Source organism: Taurulus bubalis, assembly GCF_910589615.1.
Source record: "Taurulus bubalis genome assembly, chromosome: 14".
In the NCBI taxonomy this organism is placed as follows: domain Eukaryota; kingdom Metazoa; phylum Chordata; class Actinopteri; order Perciformes; family Cottidae; genus Taurulus; species Taurulus bubalis.
The window spans coordinates 10,466,634-10,489,255 of NC_136602.1; the positions used below are offsets into that span (position 1 = coordinate 10,466,634).

General features: G+C 38.8%; 1 protein-coding gene across 1 annotated transcript in view; it reads right to left on the reverse strand.

Moving 5' to 3' along the window:
* The window catches only part of LOC306747009 (VPS10 domain-containing receptor SorCS3-like), a gene marked incomplete at both ends in the record, with an annotated part of 39,900 nt that extends 17,683 nt beyond the window's left edge, over positions 1-22,217 (reverse strand). The window contains 7 exons of the mRNA XM_079230000.1: positions 883-1,001; positions 1,609-1,673; positions 2,494-2,567; positions 2,709-2,867; positions 3,031-3,130; positions 7,530-7,597; positions 21,528-22,217. Coding sequence (XP_079086126.1) covers positions 883-1,001; positions 1,609-1,673; positions 2,494-2,567; positions 2,709-2,867; positions 3,031-3,130; positions 7,530-7,597; positions 21,528-22,217 — 1,275 coding nt within the window. The remainder of the gene's footprint in view (positions 1-882; positions 1,002-1,608; positions 1,674-2,493; positions 2,568-2,708; positions 2,868-3,030; positions 3,131-7,529; positions 7,598-21,527) is intronic.
* Positions 22,218-22,622: the final 405 nt, after the last annotated feature.

Genomic DNA, 22,622 nt, shown 5'->3' on the forward strand with positions numbered 1-22,622 from the left:
ATTTCGTTGTAGCCCAATCGATAACCTCATTACTCTTTGTCAAGTTAAATCCAACTGCCCCGAGCAATGAAAGTCACAAGAAAGTCATCTGTGCCACCGCAGAGCCGCGCAGACACTCTCTGTGTCCAGTTATTTTCACCAGACATCTTCCTCATGTCTGCCTCTGCCTTGACGGTCAATCTCATCTCAGCTAAATGCAATTTGGGCATTTTATTGAATCACCATTTCTGAATCACGCTGTGATATATATTTTTTCATACATTTCCATTCTTACATCACAGCCATTCCAATCAAGTCTGTGGATTAAGTGTGTTGAAAGTGAAACTGGGTCACCGCTAAAGTATTGCTGCTGCAACATCATATCATATCAAAAAGATTAAATCTGTGGATAAATAAATCAAAATGTGAACAGTAAACATTTAGGGGGGTTTATTCAAAATGGGAGAGTGCAGAGTGATTTAGTATACACACTGAGCCCTAGAAAACTATATCATTTGATTTTTGCATCAAGGCTGACCAGCTGAGAGAAAATGACTTAGCTGAGGATAAAAACCAATGACAGCGGAGGGCATTTGAAAATTAAATTTCTAATGATGACCTTGACTGCCGGTGTCTAATTGGAGTCAAAGTCAGAGTGAATGGTAATAAGGACACCAACCTGTCTATTCTAGAAGAAAAAAAAACATTTTTCAGGCTTGGAGTATGTCTGTGTGCAAACTCAAACACTGAGCGTGCCTTCACGTGAACGAAGCAAAACATAATCAAAACACACATTGGGTAAGTGGGGAACAGGTGTGCTGGGAAAAGCCATTATGTGGGTTTTGATGGAGAAGAATGAACTGGATGCACAAAATACCAAAAGAAAAAAGAAGAAACACAAACCTGTGTGAAAACATATTCATCCTGCACAACCAGTGAGTTGGTGTCTACATGTCCAGGAAAGAGGTACAGTCTATTGCCTTCAGTGCATCGTTGGGCTCTGCACTTCACATACTGGGCGCCTGGGGAGAGGTGAAAGGAAATCAATCAGAAGTAAATTACAACCATTTACACCTCCAAACTGTACTTTGTATGCAGCTGTTATATAGTATGCATTGTCATAAGTTTACAGTTCTGAAACAACTTTAAGTTGTGTAACGGTAGAAGAAATTCAGAAAAGATTCAACAACTATTACTACAGCAGGCAGTAGGAGCTTTTACCATCCAAAATTAGCTGAGATCCAAGACTAATGCAGTACTTGCAGTGTGTCACACTACAATTTTGTTTAATTCCGAGGCAGATTTTCTCACCACAGGAAGGGCTACGAGTATCTTTTCCAATGCAGGAAACCCCTATAATTGGTTTGACAGAATATACCTTGTCGTTTAGAAGGGGGTATTTGAGGTTTGTCTATGAGACACAGGGGATAGATTAAAAAGAAGAAACATCTATCAACCCACTAAAACTCTCTGTTTTTGTCAGGAGACACAGATTCTGCTTTACTAGACGTCAGGGACCAATACGAATAACAGAAGGGGTCTCATCTTCCTTGTGACCTCGCTCTAAATGAGAGCCAAAGGGTCCTGTGGGTGTTGCTATACTGTGACAGACTGGAGTGCAGCACTCACGGCCTTTTGCGATGCGCGTCTCGATGTGGACCACATCTGATTCTCTGTCCAGCCCCATTACCGCCCTTGAAAGAGCGTGAGAGGGAGAAGATAGAGAGGAGCCGGAAGAAGTGGAGATGGGGAAGGAAAGGGAAAATGAGATAAAAGAGGGGTAGGCCAGGTTGTGTATCAGCTGTCGATGGACATTGCTATTCTTTGAAACCCGGAGAAAGATGTTTTTATCTCCTGTAAATCAGTCAGTGTAGCATCTGCAGCACCAGCTGCAATTAATCTCACTTCACCAAAGTCTCAACACGGGAAACAACAACAGATATCAGCAATTCCCAGAAAGATCCACCATAGCAAATGTGTGTTGTTATGAAACTGTAGGTGACTGCAAAACCATTTTGAAAAATAACTCTCACATAATGTGCATGAAAGAATGTTTTTCAAGAGGACAAATAATGCATCGTTTCGGGTGCCGCTATACCTGCTGCGCTGTTCTTATTTATCTATAGTCTCGCTGTTCATGCATGTGGAGAGGATGTCCTCCAAACAATGTCCTTTCTTTCTCGGCTAAAATCCACTCTTGGGTTTGGCACGTACCACGACAAACAGGAATAAACGGGCTCACATCAATATTCACTGCCTTGTGCTCGAGCAGTCGAGATTACTAAATGACAGTGACAACAAAAACAGCATGTCATGTTTGTACTCTAGAAAAAGAAGAACAATATTTTTTCAGGTCTACGTGACGTGGATATAATAATTGTATGCTTGACTGCCATGAAGATCTGTTTTTGACAAGAGGTCACTGGATCCTTCTGGCAGCACAGGGTCATGAACACTGTCATTATGCAAATTACAATCAATCACTATCCAAAAATAGGATCCACATAATCATACCAGTAGAATCGGCCTGGCATCACGTTCTCGTGAATAAGCTGCCATTTCCTCCCAAAGTCCATTGAACTGTAAAGCTGCAAGATAAAATTAGGCCAATCACAAATTTTAGGAGGAATATATTGTTAATGAGCATCACAGCCATCATCACATCCACACAAAGCACATTAAAAAAAGCACCATATATGATCTTCATTGTGCATTCGCTCAGAAGTTACCTTGCTGTCATGACTGTAAGCTAGTATCCAGTTCTCCTGTGCAGGGTGGAAGAGCAGGCTCAGGATGTTGAAGTTAATGGGATGCTTCTCAAAGCTTGCCCCTTCATCCGAACTGATGAGAACAGCGCTCTCTACCTCTGGGTCGCTAAGCATCATTATCTAAAGTACAGAGGACCAGACGAGGGATATGGCATTAGAAGAGAGGGAGAGAGAAAGAGACAGAGATACCGTCATTTGGCAGCAAATTTAAAAAACTGTAATTTGATATCAGGAATAACCTTGCAAGAGATCAGAGAGATAAAAGCAACAGGGACATTCTGACCTTCTGTTTGTTGGTAGGGCAGACGTACAGGTAACTCAAAACTGTCCTTGAGCCCACTTTGTCGTTGAGTTTGGTGTAGGTGCTTCCATAATCAGAGGATCTGAACGTAAACAAAAATGACATGTTGTATGTATGATGAAAAATATGTTAGAGACCTTCCTGAGTCCGATTTTAAAGCACCATACCAGTGGTGTGGCATGTTATAGACCATTAACTGCAAATCAGGTATCCTGCGCGTGACTGCATTTCCATGGCATACCATTAGATGGGCTTTCTACCTCTCAGACATCCTTTTGCTTTTTGGAATGAAAATCAACTTGTCTAGCTTCACGCTAATGTATCATTTTTTTTGTTTTTGATGCTCTTATAAAGCACTTCTTCTACTTTCCCTGCTAGAAATGTGCCAAACTGAAAAGGCATGCTGTCATTACTCCACTATGTTCTACTGTACTGCTCAAATGGGACTAAATGTGAAAAAATAACATTCCACTAATGGAAAAGTCTGTTCTTTATTCAACCAACATATTTCAACACAGGGTGGCGCTTGAATAAAAATAGAGCTTTCAAGTAGTCACTTAGTGCAGAGATGCTATTTAACAGAAATTAAATGGATTAAGTAAATAACTTTTTGACAACGAGCGAGAAATGTTTTGACGGATGTTTGGCTTTTTAGTTTGTATGTTGTGCTTTATGTTGCCAACCATTTTCAATGGAAGTAAAGTGCACCAACATTTGCTGGATATCACAAGATTGTGTGACAATTTAATTAACATATATGTAACGTCATTACCAAAGTATTTATATATATATACAACTTTAAAAAATGAAATTAAAAAAATATGCAGTCGAGCTCAATTTAACTGATGCTAAGCTTTAACATTAGTCATTATTATTTTTCTTTAAGCTGCTATTACATCACCAGTACGCATTCAAATCTACATAGAATTTCAAAAGCTGTATATCCAGAATGTTGTATAAATATCATACATAGAGAGGATCCAGACACTGGAATATGCATGCTATAAAATGCATCAAAAACAAGATGAAAAAGTGAAGTCCTGTTCAGGAAGTATAAGACTGGTTACTAATGGATTTAACAATTCAGGTTTCAAAATATGCAAATAAATCAAATTTGAATTGTTTTATTATGAAGGAAACACATTCAACAGGGTTAGGCCTCAAATATACACACAATGAAGATCACTGAATGTTTACATAATGGTGTTTACAAGAAAACATCAGGGTACCTTCAGCATCTTGTTATTGAATTTATGGATTAGTGCATAATAATCTGAAAACTCTTCCTCACCAAAAGGAAGTTCACAAAGGGTTGCAATCACTTTTTTTGACAACCAACAATAAATATGAACATCAAGACAATAATAATGCAAGTTTGGTAGCTTTTTGTATTAAAAAGGTTGACATATTCATGAGGGATTTCTTACTCACTGCAGTATCATTCAGCAAACTAATTAACAAACACATCATGTTAATTATCCACTTCAAGTTTTTGCAAGCTGAATTTCATGCAATGACATGTCATGAAACCAGTGTTTGCCTGCAAGGTAGGAAACCAATTCATGGACCTCGGGTATGCTTTAGAAAATGATCAACAATAATGTCCTAACCGCTTTATTGAGTACACCTGTTCAACTGCTTGTTAAAGCAAATATGTAATCACGTGGCAGCAACTCAATGTATGTATACATGTGGACATGGTCAAGGCGATCTGATGAAGTTCATACCAAGCATCAGAATGGGGAAGAGAGGTTATTGAACGTGGCATGGTTGTTGGTGCCAGATGGGCTACTTTGAGTATTTCAGGATATGCTAAACAAAGAGAAGGGTCCGAAAAAGACAAGAGGAAATCATGTGAGAAGCAATTCTCTGTACGAAAACGGATGGCAGAGGTCAGAGGAGAATTGCCAGACTGCTTTGAGCTGATAGAAAGGTAACAGAAACTAAAATAACCACTTGTCACAACCGACTTATGAAGAATAGCATCTTTGAATGCACAGCAGTTGAACCTGAAGCAGAAGGGTTACAGCAGCAGAATGCCACACCGAATGACACCCTAGTCGGCTAACAACAGGACACTGAGGCTACAATTGCCACAAGTACTTCAAAATTGGACAATAGAAGATTGGAAAAAAGTTGCTTGGTCTGATGAGTCTGGATTCCTGACACATTTAGGAGAGTCCGATTTTTGGCATGAACAACTTGAAAACCTGGCTCTTCAGACTGGTGTTGGTGGTGTTATGGTATTTTATGTACACAATTTGGGGCCCTTTAGTACCAATTGAGCATCTTTTAAATGCCACAGCCTGCCTGAGTATTATTGTCCATCCTTTAAGTACCACATTGTACCCATCTTCTGATGGCTACTGCAGCAACTGCCTGATGCTATCATGTCAATGTGGTCCAACATCTCTGAGGAAAGTTTCCAGCACCTTGTTGAATCTGTGCCATGAAGAATAAAGACAGTTCTCAAGGCAGAAGGGAGTTCAGCCGGCTACCAGCGAAATTGACCTATTAAAGTGGCTGGTGAGTGGTAAGTGTATGTATTAAATGCAAATTGCAGTGAAAAAACAAAAACATCCAACACGAGCGTAGACCATGAAAATAACAACATTCTGAGCGATGAACACATTGTTATCTCACAATAGATAGGCCATTACTCTCATTTCATGCTTGTAGATGTTTGTACATTAAAGACAATGAGGAAATAATTTAAAGACCAGTGGGGAAATCCTTTCATTCTGTGTTATTTTTTTAATTATCTTAAATTAATGGCCTTTTGTTCCATCTGTTTTCAACTGACTTAGATATTTAGTTTCATCCTCTTGTATTCAGTTTTTCTTTTCAGCAGGGGAAACGTAGTTATGGTATTTCTGTATCTATAGTGCAACAAATTAGCACATAAAGCTGACAAATACAGGTTTAAGTGAAAAAGAGAACAATACATACAAATAAATGACACAGTTCTTGGTCCTTATTAATTAAATGGCCTGTGTTTGAATTCAATTAGGCATTTAGGTCTGTGAAGCTACTTGTTCATCACAGATGTGCTTGTTCCTTACAATCCATGCATCCCATGACAAGGGTAGATGTGTGTGTCATCCCAATCTTCATATTTCTCCTCGCCACAAACAGCCAATCCACACTCCCAGTTCTACCTGAGTGCCTTCAAATGTAATTTCACTGCATAATTGGATAGATACCCAGGGTCTGCTATCATTGTCTGTGCATTAATCTGAATCGTCCTATTTGGTGTTGACATTGTTTACAAAGACTTACCCCTCAAAGACATTTGTACTTGTGTTTAAGGACTCCTTTCAGTTGACATATCTGCCTTTGATTGAGGCTGTGGAAGAAAGCCTTTTTAAATGATTACATTACATTGTGACGTTTCTTTAGCAGAAAGGGTATCCATCGAAAAACACAAAAGGGACTCGATGTGTGTTTAGAAAGTCTCTGCAAGTCACCCATTGATCTGCACATTGCATTCTGCCACCAACAGTGGCCCGGAGCTGTAGTCATAAATCATTTATTGTACTATCAAAGAAATAATTTACTCCCGTTTCTTCTCATAACATTCAAATCTCTGTTTTTCTAATACCCATACTAAGAGCCTTCGTGCACCCCCTGAGGTACACTCTAATTTACTCCTGGCGCTATTGTTAAGCAGACACCTTGATGATGGAAGACCTCCTGTACACAATATGGGATTTCAAAATGTGTCAAGTCGGGTGTAAATCTTAGCGGCGCCTCTGGTGAAACAGATATTAATTTGAAACTCTATGCTTGGCAGACTGATGGCCTCTTTTTCACATGTATTTCAGTATGAAATGAGTTCTCTGCAGGCTATAGGAGAGGTGAGAAAAAAGCCATATCAGAGGGCTGGATTGGCCTCTGTGGTATAATCTTTAATGAATTCCATTCTTATTTATGATCCGACAGAGCACTGTAACTCACCTCTCAATACATACTGAATGGAATTACTATGGCTATACAGTAGCAATTGCATGTCAATTGCTTATGAAACAAAAGGTTACGGATAACAATCTATCAAAAAACTCCATCAGGAAGTTTCTAGGTCAGAGGAAAAGAGACACAAACAAAGAATACTTTAGCTAAGTCTTCCGGTTTATCTTTCAAAAATGTTCTTTGTTGATGATGGACAGAAAATAGGTTGTGCCTTTTCTAAAAGATTATTATTCATGAGGAAGCAAAGAGGAGGATGCTTCATTCTGAACTACTTCAGATTGCTTTATTAAAACAAACTTCATATTGGCTTCCAGTGTAACTTGATTGTTCATATCCTAGCAAGTGGAAACACTATAAATCACACTTACACTACACTGCACTCTCTATGAATATATTATCCTTATTGTTTTTAGGGCTGTGCTTTTGCATTTTCATAAAGTCCTTGCAATGATGCCATAATCTTTGTATTTAGATAAAAGAGGGGAAATCGCAATGATTAAAAACAAACTTACCTCCAGAGTGAGCTCTCAGTAACAGCGCCCAGGTTGAAGTCATACAGCTTAGTCAAGATCAGGATCACCTAAAACATAACAGCAACAGACATGCTTAATTACATGTCAAGGTATGCACTAAAAAGCTTTTGCATAAGTTCCTCATTACCCGTCTACACCTAATGGTGTGGAATTAATACGACGTGTCTGCTAAATTCCTTTATTAATAAATATCAGTGCCATTCAGTATGTTATCCAGTATGACAAGTGATCCTTGTGTTGTCAGGAGATGTCAGTCTGCTTGTGGCAGGATCTGAAGGAAAAAATCCATGTGGTCTGTCAAGAATTGTGTCTGTATCTCATGTGGAATGATACCTACATAACAGCAAAATCTGAACATAATTGTTCACTGAACAGTGAAAAGATATGCAGTCACCGGCTGCACAGCACAACCTTCTCCCCTTCTGCTTGCTTTTACCTTCAAAATAGTGAAGCAGTTGCAAAAGCACCAACAAATGTTGACCTCAAATGTGGTTGGAAGGTGTTATGTCAAAAAATATTTTACTCATTGGAAGACGTCCAGTTGCAGTCTTGGCTAAATGCTTTTGCGTGTTCTCGGAGGATGGTTGGACAATGTGTTTCTGGGGGAAACCAAAATGTGGCCTATAAAAGCCTGCCAAGGCATAGAGGGCAGAGTGAAATGGTGTGCAAACGAATTATTGTCACTCCAATGGCATTATAAATGACTTCCCATGGGGACGCTCATAACTCAGAATAGAAAGGGGGCTTGCGGTAGAGAGTTTAGGGCAGGGCATGGAGGGCGGAAGAAGGAATGGTAGATAATAACAATCGAGGAGCGAGAACACGGCATAATATGACGCATTTTTAAAAGGCCTGAAAGATATGTCAAAAGCTCAATTACAGTGAGTTTAAACACATTAACCTTATGGGACCCACGGAACGAGTCATTAAACCGTGAAAAGTCACACAAGACTCAGAGGAACAAAGACATGCCTCTAAGCCTGCTTTGAAAATGTTAAAAAACCAATTGACCCACAATTTAGCCATCAACGGCCACTGTGCATGGCTTGGGACTATATGCATTACAGGTTAATTAACCAATCACACAGAGAGATAAGCATTTGCATAACTAAATGCACCATGTCTGCAAGGTCCAACGCTGGAGTCTGAATCAATTTGGAGTACAGACTTAGTTAAGTGGCTGTGATGTTAGGCCTAATTGCCTGCTTTGAGAAATAGATACGAGAGAAAAACTCTGCAAACTGTTGATCACCAGTCTCTTTAGTTCTCTTTTACGAACAACAATGACTCTGTGTCATGGGACATTATAAATACTACAAGGTAAATTGAATCTGGAATTGATTTCATCAGTGTCAACCTAGAGGCGATTCATTCCCAACCAAAGGGATTCAAATATCCAGCACTGCAAATTAACTGAGTGAAGAACGAATAAATGTTCACCGTTTTATGGGTTTCAATCACTTGCACCATCTTGCACATGGATCCAATTTAATCAAATGCTCACGAATTTAGTTGAGGACGTAAAACAGAGTCTAAAAATAGCCCGAAATGGCAACGCTTGATGACAAAAAGCCTCCCAGCACCCAAGCTGTCATTAGGAGCTCTGTCTTAAATGTTGTCAACGTGTTTGTGCTGTCGGCTCATTAACAAAAGCTGACCCATCGAAATGGGTCACTGGAGATTTACCTCAGGGACCAACAGACTAGTGAGGCAGATGACTGTTTGGTTGATTTGTCCCTAAGTAGATACATCAAAAGTACATCACTAGAGACTGTGTGTTCCCATGTCTTCAACATTATTGATAGCTGTACATCTGTGGCTAAAGTCAATAGGGAGCAATTACTATGCATGCCAATGCTGAGGTACAGCATATAACTTGCGCATCAGATGTGTGACTTAAAGAAATACTTCACCCACAAAATGACCGTTTTTATATCAAGTATTCACCGCGTGATACCTTGAGTCATTGAAAAAGACTTTGTTATTCTTGCATGCCTCAACAAAGAATCCAAAAGAAAGAGAAAATTATTGATGAATTGAAGTAAATGGGATCCGCATATAACAACGGCAAAATGATACCACAATATCTGTTTACAAATTCTCACACAACTCATGCAGTATAATTCAAGTCTCATTTATACAGTCCCATACGCACGACTTCCCAAACACATGCATCTTCCCTAAAACAATTTAAAACACTTCGGACCTACACGGACGAGTAGCTACCAGCGCAAGCATGAGACTGTTTATGCAGCATGACAAGTGTTTTAAATAATAAAGCAAAAATGCATGAAGAATGAGTAGTGCATAAATTATAATTGGATGTTGCTACAACAAGTTGTAAAGTTTGAAACATATTTTAATGTAGTTCTGCTGTTGTTAAACACACATTTACTTTAATTCATGAAGAATTTTCTCCGTTTTTTTAAATTCTTCGTTCACAGTGGACACGAGAGAAAAACTGTTTTCTTAAAGAATTCAAGATGTGAGAACATTTTACTTAAACTGTCATGTTGTGGTTCAAGTATTCCTTTAAACTATGAAGACCTGACAAATGAAGGAGCATAAAAAGCAAATTCTTAGAGTTTATGGTGCAGCCCTGCATTTATGTAAATACTAAGAGCAAACAAACACAAAATGGCTTCCAGAATTATTTTGAGCCTTCTAGGTAAATACAATTTTCCATGCGTATCATCGCTCACTTGCATACATGAAATTAAGTAAGGACCCTGGAAGGCCAAAAGCAGTGCATTTATTCATGTTTATGTTTTATTGATGTGAGCAAAGAGAGCTTTGCCCCGGGAAAGTCAACCAATCATTTTTTCAGATTGGCTCTCCTCCTCCGAGGAGTTGGGTTTAGTCATCCTTTTATCCTAACGTTCTATTCTTGTCGCTTTCTTTCCCTTCTTTACTTCCTTTTTTTCTGTCATTCTCGCTTTCTTTCTGACATTCTTTCAATCTCTCTGTCTTTGTTTTTTCTCTTTCTTCCTTTTAAAAAGAGGCTCTGCAGGTTCTTTCTTTTACTGTGTATTTTATTTTTCGTATCCATTTCACCTGCACATGGAGTAGACAGAAAAAAAAACATTAAAGGCACAGTCAGGTGCTGTTTGGCCATGCAAAGGTATTAACTCTTTCTCGCTCAAATTTTTAAAGTGCTTCAGTGGGACGTGAGAGGCATCTCAACACCATGTTTGTGGGCAGAGGATTTTCTACACATCTCGCCATTTAGCTATGAATCATCTCTGTGTACCTTCCTGCAATATGGCTATCAATAAAATGAAATAGACTCTTGCAGCACATCAGTGCAGCTTCATTGTGCTTTCTAACACCATGCTCCAAATGGAACCCATTGCCCCCAGTAAAGCATCATTAAGACAGCACCCGTCAAAAAACATTTCTGTTTAATTGGGTAGCCAAGGGAAAAAAGGGACTCTTACTCAAAAAATCACACCTCCAGATTGTTGTTTCTTTCCTTCTCAGGAGTAAGTAGGAGAAATATTGAGAAATGTAAGAAATGGAGCCACTTTCATGTAGATCTGGTACTGCTTTTGAACCTAGCCAGGGGGGGGCAACTGAAAGATCTAAATTAATTTCCAAGGGACCCCCAAAGTTGATAACAGTGAGTGATGTAAGGCTCTTTGTAACAACACGGCTAAAGGCTCATGCTCAGAGAAGCATTGACACATATATCCCTTTTATTTACCTTTACTAACTAGGGAAAAGTTCACCACTGAAAAGATACACATTTACATTCTCATGAATACACATAAGCTTTTGTATATTGTACTATGGGGTAAACACATCCATACACAGAGCCATCCCACTGGAGTAACCCTTTTCTATGTATTTCCTCTCAGTCTAACCAAAACATAAAAATGCCTGACAACTCACTGAAATCTGTCAACCCTAATTAAATCATGTCTTAAATTTTAACTTTTATAAGCTGCCTTTTACCCAAATATGCCATCTTTCTCTGTCAGCTGTCTTGGGTCAGTTTGTGTGGCCTTAGCAGATCTGATTAAACAGAGTAAAGGTGGGTTTATAATCAAAGTCGAAACATTTTCCAAAAATTTAATTAAACATAATCTGACAAGCCTTGAGTGCAAACACTCTTGTATTTACTTTGGTTGTGTGTAGGTGTATGTATTTATATTTTTGTGCAATTTTGTGTTTTTCTATTTTCAAACTATATATAATAGTTATGAGAATAATAGCATTTAACCAGATGAGAGCCTCACTGAGACTAAACATCTATTTTTGAGGTGCAACTTGGCAACAATAGCAGCAGCACACAGTACATACAACATACAAGTTACACAACTTGTAACATAGACCAAAGCAAGACCGATACTTCAGCCAATATTAGCTACAGATATATCGGTATGGTGTATATGTTGACCGATGAGTAACATGAAATTGTAGAACAGACATGTCAAATTAGGTTTGAGGACATTTAGAATGATGTAGTTTGTCTTCCAGAAAACACTGATAAGTTATTTTTTCCACTACTTCATATTTCTACATTATAATGTGGTCAAAAATATCCATTATTGCGATAACAATGAAAAAAAAAAAAAAAGGATCCGTATTAAGGTTTTTTATATTGTGTTTATGTATAACAAATGTTGACATCTACCATCTTTTTTTGTTAGCAAATATCTGTAATAATATCTGCATGTTGTATCAGCTGGGCTATAATACAGACAGGATAAGGTAATACAAAATAATTACATTAGATCAAAAAATGTCAAACTGATTAAATAATCACAGTCAATACAATACAATAGTTAAGACATAATCATAAAAACACAGATGATCACAATCAATTCTCAAAGTCTTCCAGACTTAAAGAATATGTTTGTTTTTAGCGCAAATGGAGTCTTTAATAGGTTGGACTGCGGCGATGTATAGCTTTTCCATATATTCTTTTATACCTGTGTCATTGCATAGATTCAGTAACATTTACTATATTTTGCTATTATTGCTTTAGAAGCAGAAGGCGTGATCTGGAAAAGGAAGCACACTAAAAAGCATAGTTGGAAGAGTCAAGTCTACCAAATAATGCAGATCCATGGGGTCCGAACACATCCCGGTCATTACCAGCACTGGCATATCGCTGTGAGAGGAGCGGGCTTGACTCCATTGTTCAAAGTACTACACTGCATTGCACTGGCCTGTTGCAATCATGAGAACACACAAATAAAACCTGTTTCATGTGTTGTTGAGCTAATTACATTCTCAACTTCATTAAGAGAAATTAAATAGACCCCAAGTGCAACAAAGAGTCGTTTCAGTAATTTGACAAACACTGTTTTCTTAAAGTCAAATAGCTAATTAACATCCTAGATCTACGCACACTGAGAACATGTTATCACTTTTCATTGTCATTTCTTGTGATATAAGGGGAAAAGAACCAAAGAAAGAATATTGTTTTATGTCCTTTGTTGAGACAAAAAAACACTTTATCTAGAAAGTAATTGGTGTATCAAAATTAGCTCAAAACTTAAGTGTCACTACACATCCAACGCCAAAGACATAACTTGTAACTTCCTTTTGTCTCTCATAAGATTAAAGATTAATATATTCATGCATCCATTATAAATTATCTGATGCAAACACCTGCAGAGAAAAGAAATACAGTATTAGTTGAACATTTGCATAAATGTATTTAAGGCTTGACAGCGACGAGGGCAAAATCAAGACGCACTGCAAGTGGGTGGAGGCATATAAACACAACGTCTTGATTGTGGCTCAGTGAGGATGCTTCCAAAGTAGAGCACTTAGCAGAAAAGACAAGCGTCTTTCAAGAGAATGGAGCGGTCGAAGAGAGGCCTTACTCTGTCCTCATCTTATCTGTGGACAAAATTGATTGTTTGTACTTTTGTGGGCGAAAACATACTCTGGGGATGCTGCTTTCATCAAGCCAAATGCCCCTTGTGCATTAGTGTGCTGTCTGTATGTTTGCTCATCCTCCTGACTCCTGAGCTTTGGTCATATAGCCCTAATGCAAGTTTCAGCAATCAATTCAGTCCAATATTGGGGGAAATGTATTAAATGGGCTGAATAGAAAAGGGATTCACTTCTAACACAGCTCTATTGTGAGAAGATGTTTTGGGCATGTTATGTCTCTCTGCTGCCAACAACAAAACACAATAAAGTATGCTATTTTTGCTTTATGTGGGATAAGAGATGTGATTGGTCTGCTTCATTTCATTCAAGCAAGCTTGGGGTAAAAAGTAAATGAACTATGTTGAATGGACTAAGTATAGAAATATATATATATTTGTTGTATTTTTATGGTAAAGTTACGGCACAATCACTGTGGTTAATTCAAAAGATAAAACACAAGGAACACAGTACTCAAGGACAAAACTGGTGGCAATTTTAGAAGTCATGTAAATGTTTGGACACATTTGACAAAGTTTTAGTCACATTCCGTGCAATTTAAAATTAATTTGATGCATTGTAAGTGGCGTGAAGAGACAAAAACACACATTAACATTTTACTCTTAAAGTTTTTTTTGTTCTGTAACACTCTTGTTTGCTCATATTTATTGTTCAGCAGATGAAGGTAAAGTAGCATGAATACATGTACTTCCTTTCGTGTGTAATCCTGTTATTCATTAAGCCATGAACAACAACAGAAATTGGAAATTTATCAGGGGCGAAATATGATAATATAAAATCTTTGGAAAATAAACAGATTTTTGATCAATTTGAACACTAGTTAGCTTTTACTTAACTGAACAACATGCAGGCATTTCCTTCAGTCTCTTCTATTCCTTCACAGATTTGGCTCCTAATGGCCTGGCTTCTGCCAGCGGGGGTCTGAGCTGGAGCCAAAGGCGGTCGTGGGTCCAAATGGAGGTTTTGGAAGAGAGAGGCACTCCACCTTAAAACGAACCCTTCACTACAAAAAGTGCAGTGAGACTGAGATCATGAGCTAAATGTGTCCCACAATTCCCTGTTTTGTCATCCCTGTTACCATCACTGATTTGCATTTTTCATAATGTGTAGAGTTAGAGACTGCCTTCTCTTTAAGGTCAAGTCGAAATTCAGATTTGCATTTCTATATATCCTCAAAGTAAGTTCATATGCAGCTTCTTTTTTTTAGCAGCTACATTAAAAGGGAAACATAAATGCTGGCAGGATTCTGTTCAGTAGGAACGTCTTTTCCGGGCAGCAAACTACTACGTACTTGGGCTGAATTGAAGTCACAGGAAGGTGGTGAAGTTATCTGTGGTGGTGGTGAAGGGCATCAGTGATTTTACAGCCATTTGTTTTGAGTAGGTTTGGACCACGCTCGGATTACATTTTGTACCATTCGGTACGTCTCCCCTGATGAAATGTTATAGATACAATTCAGTGAATCAGCCCCTTCTCCCATCCAGGAGATTCTTTGAAAAATTTTAATTGTTGTATAGATGCAAGTAAATTTGCATTTAACCAATCTTAAGCATTTTAGTAACAGTGGGATGCTGTGAAGCACCCGGGAGCAACTTGGGGTTCAGTGTCTTACTCTAGGACACTGAACCCCAAGACAATAGGAGCCAGAGATCAAACTGCCAACCTGCTGCTTATAGGAAGACCCTGCTCCACCACCACCAGTCTACCAGTCTACCACTACCAGTTTACCACCACCAGTCTACCACTACCAGTCAACCAGTCTACCACTAGCAGTCTACCACTCTACATTTAAACAAGCCCTCAAAACCCACCTCTTCCAACTCGCCTTCACCTACTAAACCCCTGCACCTATCCTCCACTTTGACCCACACAGCTTTTCACACAGCTTTTTTGTTACCAAAAAATGTTCTGTTTGTTTGTTTTTGTTTGCTTTGTCTTGTTCCGTTTGTCTCTGTCTCTTGTCCCCAATGTAAAGCATCTTTGTGTACCTAGAAAAGCGCTATAAAAGTTTGAATTATTATTATTATTACCACTACCAGTCTACTACAACCAGTCTATCACTACCAGTCTATCACTGAGCTACAGCCACCACTCAGACTGACAGGTCACTGGGCCAATGGGTTTGACACGCAGATACTGATAACTGATGACCAAAAAAACTAATGTTATCTCAGTTAGTTACACAAGGTTTACACTTTGGTTACAGTCATAACTCTGTGATGGTCTGTTCATATATATGATGGCCTTTTACATTAAATGTAACATTTTCTGAAAGACTTTCATTACTTCAACCGTAGTTTAGGGTTCGCCTTATTATACGAATAAAACAGAAGTCCGAAAAAATACCTTATTTATCATCGTGCAATTGTATTCAGTCAAAAATCCTAGCAGATTTCTGAGGGTCTTTACCATAACAGTAAATTGATTCCATTACTGATAAGTATCTTACAGTACATCTGGAGACAGTGGTGAGCATTGAAAGTGCAGGACTAGCATCTTGAGTCCCACATGTGGTAGGTTGAGACAACATAAATACTTTGGTTGTATATATAACCATTCAAAAGTCAAACCCAAATTTCAAAATGTTGCCAGTAAACATTTTGCAGTATTTTCAGTATTCATATTTTGCAACTTGCTAGATATGTTTATCAACAACATTTTCATTTTATGTTGATAGATTAAATGTGATCTTGGCTGCATGATGTTTGCTTCAAAATGAATTTGATGTGACAAGCTATACAAACACATGTTATTGTGGGTCACAATTGGTCAATATCGGCTGTTTTTGGTTATAATTCGTACTCAGATGCCATGACAACCTGAATTGTGTATAATGTGACATTTCAAGCTATTTATGTTTCTTTGTTTGTTTGCAAGTCTCAAAACCATTAACAAAGTGAAGACATATAAAACTACCAATTTATAACATATTGATCGCAACTGGCCAATTCATATTTGTCACCTGCAGTTTTAATGTTAGTTGGATACAGCTGCAGTAGGTCATCCATCTACACTTTCTAAAGTGTTACCTCCAAATCAGAAAAAGACATATTTTGGAGAAAAAGATGATATCAGAAGATTGAGCCATTAAAAGAAATAGAAAGGGTACGATAAAGAAGATAGAAATGTGTGTGAATGTAATCAAAAGATGGTCCTTTCAACTTTGTGAAGAGCATTGTTTAACTATCAGAGTGTGTCAAGTAGAAAAGCACTAAATACAATATGCTGTTATTTTAATTTCATATTTAGTTTTTGAAATAATGTATATGCTCATGATGTTCTTACTGACTTCACATCCGCTCCAATAGAATCAGTAACTTGTGTAAATGATGTGTAGTTTGTGCCAAGTCCTTCCACTGCTGATGAATGTTTTGTTTTTGACTCTAGATACATGTGTGTGTGTGTGTGTGTGTGTGTGTGTGTGTGTGTGTGTGTGTGTGTGTGTGTGTGTGTGTGTGTGTGTGTGTGTGTGTGTGTGTGTGTGTGTGTGTGTGTGTGTGTGTGTGTGTGCGTGTGTGTGTGCGTGCGTGAGTGGTGCTTTAGGTTGCGTAATTTCTATCCCACTAGATAGGGAAAAACATTTATATGAGCAAACCCTGTAATATTTAAATATATAATAGTAAATGCTGTTGCTTGAGGCAAAACTATGTTTAAAGGCCCTGCAAGTCTCAAGGTATAATGTTACCAAACTCTGTTCTCCTTTTACAAAAACAATAATACTAAAGATCAGGTCCTTTAAGCATAAAAACTCATTCCATTAAGGGCCGCAGTTTGTGTTAACTCTATCTCTGTGATGATTAATAAAGAGGTCATCACCCAATTTGAATTTGAAATTTGTGATTTTCTCAATCAGAAAATGCATAAATTTGTTTTCATAACCTAATCACTGCTAAAGTATGTGTCTACCACACTGCGACAGTTATTAAAGTAATTAATCAAATGCAAACCTGTCGAATATGATTCTGCACCCGCTTTGTCACTTTGATTAAAATAGAAAGAAGTGTGTGTATGTGCGTTAAATAGAGAGAGAGAGAGAGAGAGAGAGAGAGGCTGAGACTGATAGGGAGTCAGATAGGAATCAAGCAACGACAGTGTGCTGGAACATCCTAGTGGCAGGCCTCTATATTTGCTGTTTAAAATGCACTTTGTGAGCCAAAAGTACATCTAAGTGCTGAGGAAGTGCTGAGAGCCTATGTTGATGTGATGCATTACGGCCCCCAAGCACAAATGATTCATGAAAAAAGGGGCACACATGCATGTCATTTGAGGAGTAAAAACCAGTATTTCTCACCGAATTATTTCTAGGCAGAGGGGGGAAATGGTATCCTGCGTGCCATAAAATAACACTAAAGCAAAAAAACATAGAACATTTTGTATTTCTTTCAGCACATTTTTTTTTTATTTCCCACCTAGGCTCCTGATAAATAGTTTTTGCTGTTGTAACCAGCAGTCTACCTCTTAAAGAGCACGCAGGATTGCTGCCGTTTCTATCAGCATCTTACAATCACATCAGTGGACAGTGAACCCCTAAAGGCTTGAGACGGGCTGAATTAAGGAACAGATTTATGGTGCTGATACCCCTCGGGACAAGCAGGTGGAGGATGAAAATGGCTAAAATTACCATTATTTAATTTTTTACCACTACCACTTTAAAATCCATATCTAGTAAAAATAATCAGACACTTGACTGACCATCAGTTGAATCAGATGATGTATTAACAACACTATAGAAAATAAGTTTATCTGGCATATACAAATGTCTAAATGCTGAGGTGCTGGACAATGAAAACGTTTTGTAATGACACCTCAAAATGTCCTACTACGTACTATGGATAATATCTCCGTAGCTAGCAACCAGGGGGCCAGAGGAAGATGAAAAGTGCATGAATAGAAAGTTTTACATGGTCACATCTTAGCCCCCTTTGACTGAACATCATGTGTTTTTTTTTTTATTAAAAAGGGATTTTACACAACTGTAAAACCAGTGCAGTTGTGTTTGTAGAATATGAATATAAAAGTATCAGAAAAACAAAACCACATTGAAACTTTTCTCTTTGTTGTATCTGCAGACCTCAAAGTTATCTTTTTAATGCACTTTTCATCACCCTGTAAGACCCACAAACTCTGGTCAAATGCCTGTGTGAATTGGGAACCCATTCCATTTGATTTTATGGATCAAGGAGTTTCTATGGAACCAGCTCTGGCATGTTAAATGGAATGGCTGTCTATCTAATGAACCGGTTTTAAACACAAGTGTCCCCGAGGGCCGTGCCATTTCCTTTTTTTTATATTGTCTATTTATACCGTTGAGATTATGTGCAACAATAACCGCTTCGTTCTGATTAAGCATGTGGACAACGCGGCCCAGGAGGCCTGTCTGATTCCCATTCAGTCGCAGACGAAAAAGACGAAAAGATTTTACAGAGCTGACGGATTGGTTTGATTCTAGCCACCTCAGACAAAACATTACAAAGAAACAATGAGATTGACCCCTAAGCCAAGAGGAACAGTTGGCATCGTCAATGTCCAGCTCCTTCCAGAGCAAGTTTCTAATAACAGACCACTGAAGATGATCAAACCCATATTCTCATTACAGGTGGACATTATTTACACCAACGTACAGTAGAATTTCAGCAGAAAAAGCTCAAGAGATTTGACGTCAATAAAGACGCTCATTAACTGCTTCAACACAGTGTCCTAGTTTGGTCAGCTGTCTGTGAGGAGCTTGCAAAAATGGTCAATCAGGAGCCTAAAATCATTTGGCTGCCAATAACTCACTGATCACCAGCTGGCTCGCACACTAAGACTTTTGCCTTCAGGGAGCTACCAGGGGGGACTCTGCATTCCTTGAGTGTAGGATGTGCTGCAAAGGCTGGTTAGAAAGATAACCAACATCATATCACAGCTTGAACACCATGTGAGGCAAAAAGACTGAAATATTGATTTACCATATAGTGCATCCCAAGCCAAGTGTATTTATCCATATTTTTTAATTGGTTTAATTTCCGACTTTGCTCATATGTATGACACATATCATTACAAATCCTGAATCTTTATATCTCCATCCCCATTCACATTCAGGGAAGATTTAAAAAGTGCGTAACATGCAGTCAATCAATACTACATGTAGTTAAGAAGTGTGAATTTAAAAGGGAATTTGTTGCAGTATATGTTTCATCCCCATGGTCGAGTCCAATCAATGTTATCTCTCTTAAAGTCAGGGACCGTAGAGCTGTGACTGCAGGCTTTGATGTCTCAGACAATCCCAGAAATCAAATAATAGTTGGTAGGGCTGATTTGTGGACAGATTTTACGTTTTTATACGATGAAATTCTTTATCAAATCTGAACTGTGAGGATCCCCTCCTCCCCCTGGCGCATTCACCATCACCGTCTACATCATTCTCATTTCACTCCCTGTGGGATTTTACATCGTGGCCAGATCACAGGCAAAGTCTTGAATTGAATATTTGATAGAGCTATCCTAGACCATAGGCATGAAGTAATTTTCCTTCAAATGTCCCTTTTAGATTGGATTTATTATCAGTCATTTACATCTATTATAGTCTGAGCTCTAACACCCAGTCATAAAATGCCATCAATTTAAACTCTGCAGTTCCACTCATACTTTTTGAACCCCACACAGGGGTTCAGACTGTATAAATCTCAAACGTTGACTGGCTGCAGTGACAAGCCCATCAGTGATGATCCAGTGAACAGTGTCCTGCAGTACAAAAGGCCATTGTTGGTGAAGACGTCTCAAACCAACAACATATTTCACAATGCAGCCCACAAATCAGATTTTACTAGGTGCATTTCTGGTTTATATCCATAGAGACTGTCCACAGCAATGCATCAACGTGGCCAAAGTCTGCGATGCCTCTAATGGTAATGACATGTGTTACCAAACAGAACATGAACCAGATGACAAAAATACATGTAGAGACTGAAATAAGTCATCATGTTAAATATATCTGCATTGTTGGATATTTACGGAGTTTCTGGGACACACAAATCTTCTGATTAATGTTGCTGGCACACACCCTTTTGCCCAGCAAACTGAGGTGATCTGAATTACCTGCAGTAAAAAAGGCAGAGTAGTCCCTATGTTTTGTACAAGGCTGTTTATAATTGTAAGATCATTTTACCTGATAAATGATGAAGCTTGCAAACACTTGTGCATGCTGCATGAGATAAGAATCTCCATGGCTTTGTCTTTGTGATGGTAAAATGGTGTGTGTGTAGTGTGTCTGTGTGAGGATGGGTGGGGGGGGGGGATCTGGTGGTTGCTGCAATGTCTTAAGCTGTGTATCTTTCCATCAACCTGTTTTGAAGTGCAAAGCTTGGCAACTTTTCAACAACAAACATATTGCAATGCTCTATTCACCCAGGCAATTAGACAAGCAGCAACAGTGTAAGTGTGAGTCAAATGCCAATGATAAAAGGCTGGTTCATTTGCAATAAGGTCATTCTGTGTCTCATCAGCGTCGCATTAAGGTTGGTTGGACACAATCCTTATTAGTAGCTGCTGACCCTTCCTGAGAGACATTTGATTATTTCATAAATAATTAATGTGTTGTGATTGCTGTCAAAATACCTGCACCTTAACATAGCTCAGTGTCACATACATGTACCTGCGGGGTTAACTGTTCATTTAAAGTTCAGGAGACAAACAAGTTGTTAAAGAAAATGATTCACTCAGTTTTAAACAAGCATGAGGGAATCCTGCAGGTGAACAGTCACATCCACCGGGCGCGCAATCCGCTTACACAAATAACCTCTATAGCAATAACAAACAAAAACACGACCATGCATGTAAATAGAGAACATGTACTGGTCAATTCAGCACTATGTTACAATGAAATAAATAGTTTGGAGGTATAAATTATCCTCCTGCGCGCAGAAACGGCTGTGCGTAAAACTGTCACAAATTCAGGTAAATCTAGTTTTTAAAAGGTTCAGAATTAGAATTTCAGAGAGAGAAATACATATTTGCAATGTAACACGTGTGTTTGAAAATAGCGTGTTCTCTAAACCGATCATGATGTGTTTTTGTAAAACTGAAACTCACGCTGCTGTTGTGTCCGGACCAGTGCACCATCGCCTGGTTGTGCGCCGAGTCTCCCGATAGAGCAAAAGTAGAAGTGTCCAGGTGTGGCTCACTTTGCCTCGGGTTCGACCCTCTGGCTTCCTCCGCCGTGCGCCGGTACTCGGGTCTGGAGTTGGAAACACCTTGGACAGTCTCTACAAACCTCTCTCTTGACTGCGCTTCTCCACTTGTACTCCTATCCACATTTTCGCTGTACGTTGAAAGCACACTCCTTTTTGCCCTCTTTTTCATCTCAGGAAATGTGTTTTCTAACATTATATTCAATGCAGATTGCGCTTGGCTGTCCTCGGATATGTTATCACACTTTTTACCTGGTATTTTGAGACGGTTGTGACAGTTTGGTGCCATTTTGTTGCCGATCAGCGCCCCGTGTCCAAGTCCGCTCTGTGTTTCATTCCCTTCTTCCTTGCCATTGTTCGGTTTCAAAGCAACGGCTGCTTCCGATTCAGAAGCGATGAAAACTTTTGCGCTATTGTTGACTTTAACCTCCGTTGATTGACGGATTGTACGTGCCTCCAGCGGTGTTACCTCCAGGCGATAAAATCTTCCTTTTGGAGAACTCACTTCCGCTTGAGCCACAAACTTGGGGTGAAAGGAGTAGAGCAACACGAAAGCCAAAAAAGAAAAACTCAGAAATGACCACAGTCCCATTGTGTTCTTCCAAAGTGATAGTCTACCAGCGGGGAGAAAATAGGTAAAGCAACTTCTAAAACATTCAGGGTATCATCTTTACGAGCAAGAAGCCATCAGCAGACCAGCTCACGTCCAGGAATTTGTCAAAGTGAGGGACCAGTTGGGGAGGCGCTGCGCGTCAGGCAAACGCGCCGGCAGAGAGTGACTGCAGAAACGATTTGAGCTCATTGTTCATGAGGACATTTCGGAAGAAAAGGCTTTAAAATGCTGGAATTATTTTCAAAATTATTCCACGATTTAATTTTTTGTCTGGGACGGCAGCGTTTTTAATTTGTAACGTTTTTATAAAAGTTATCCAAAACAGCACGTTATTGACTCGGAGCAGTTGACAGGAAAAGTAATTTGTGGTTTGCAGAACAGTGT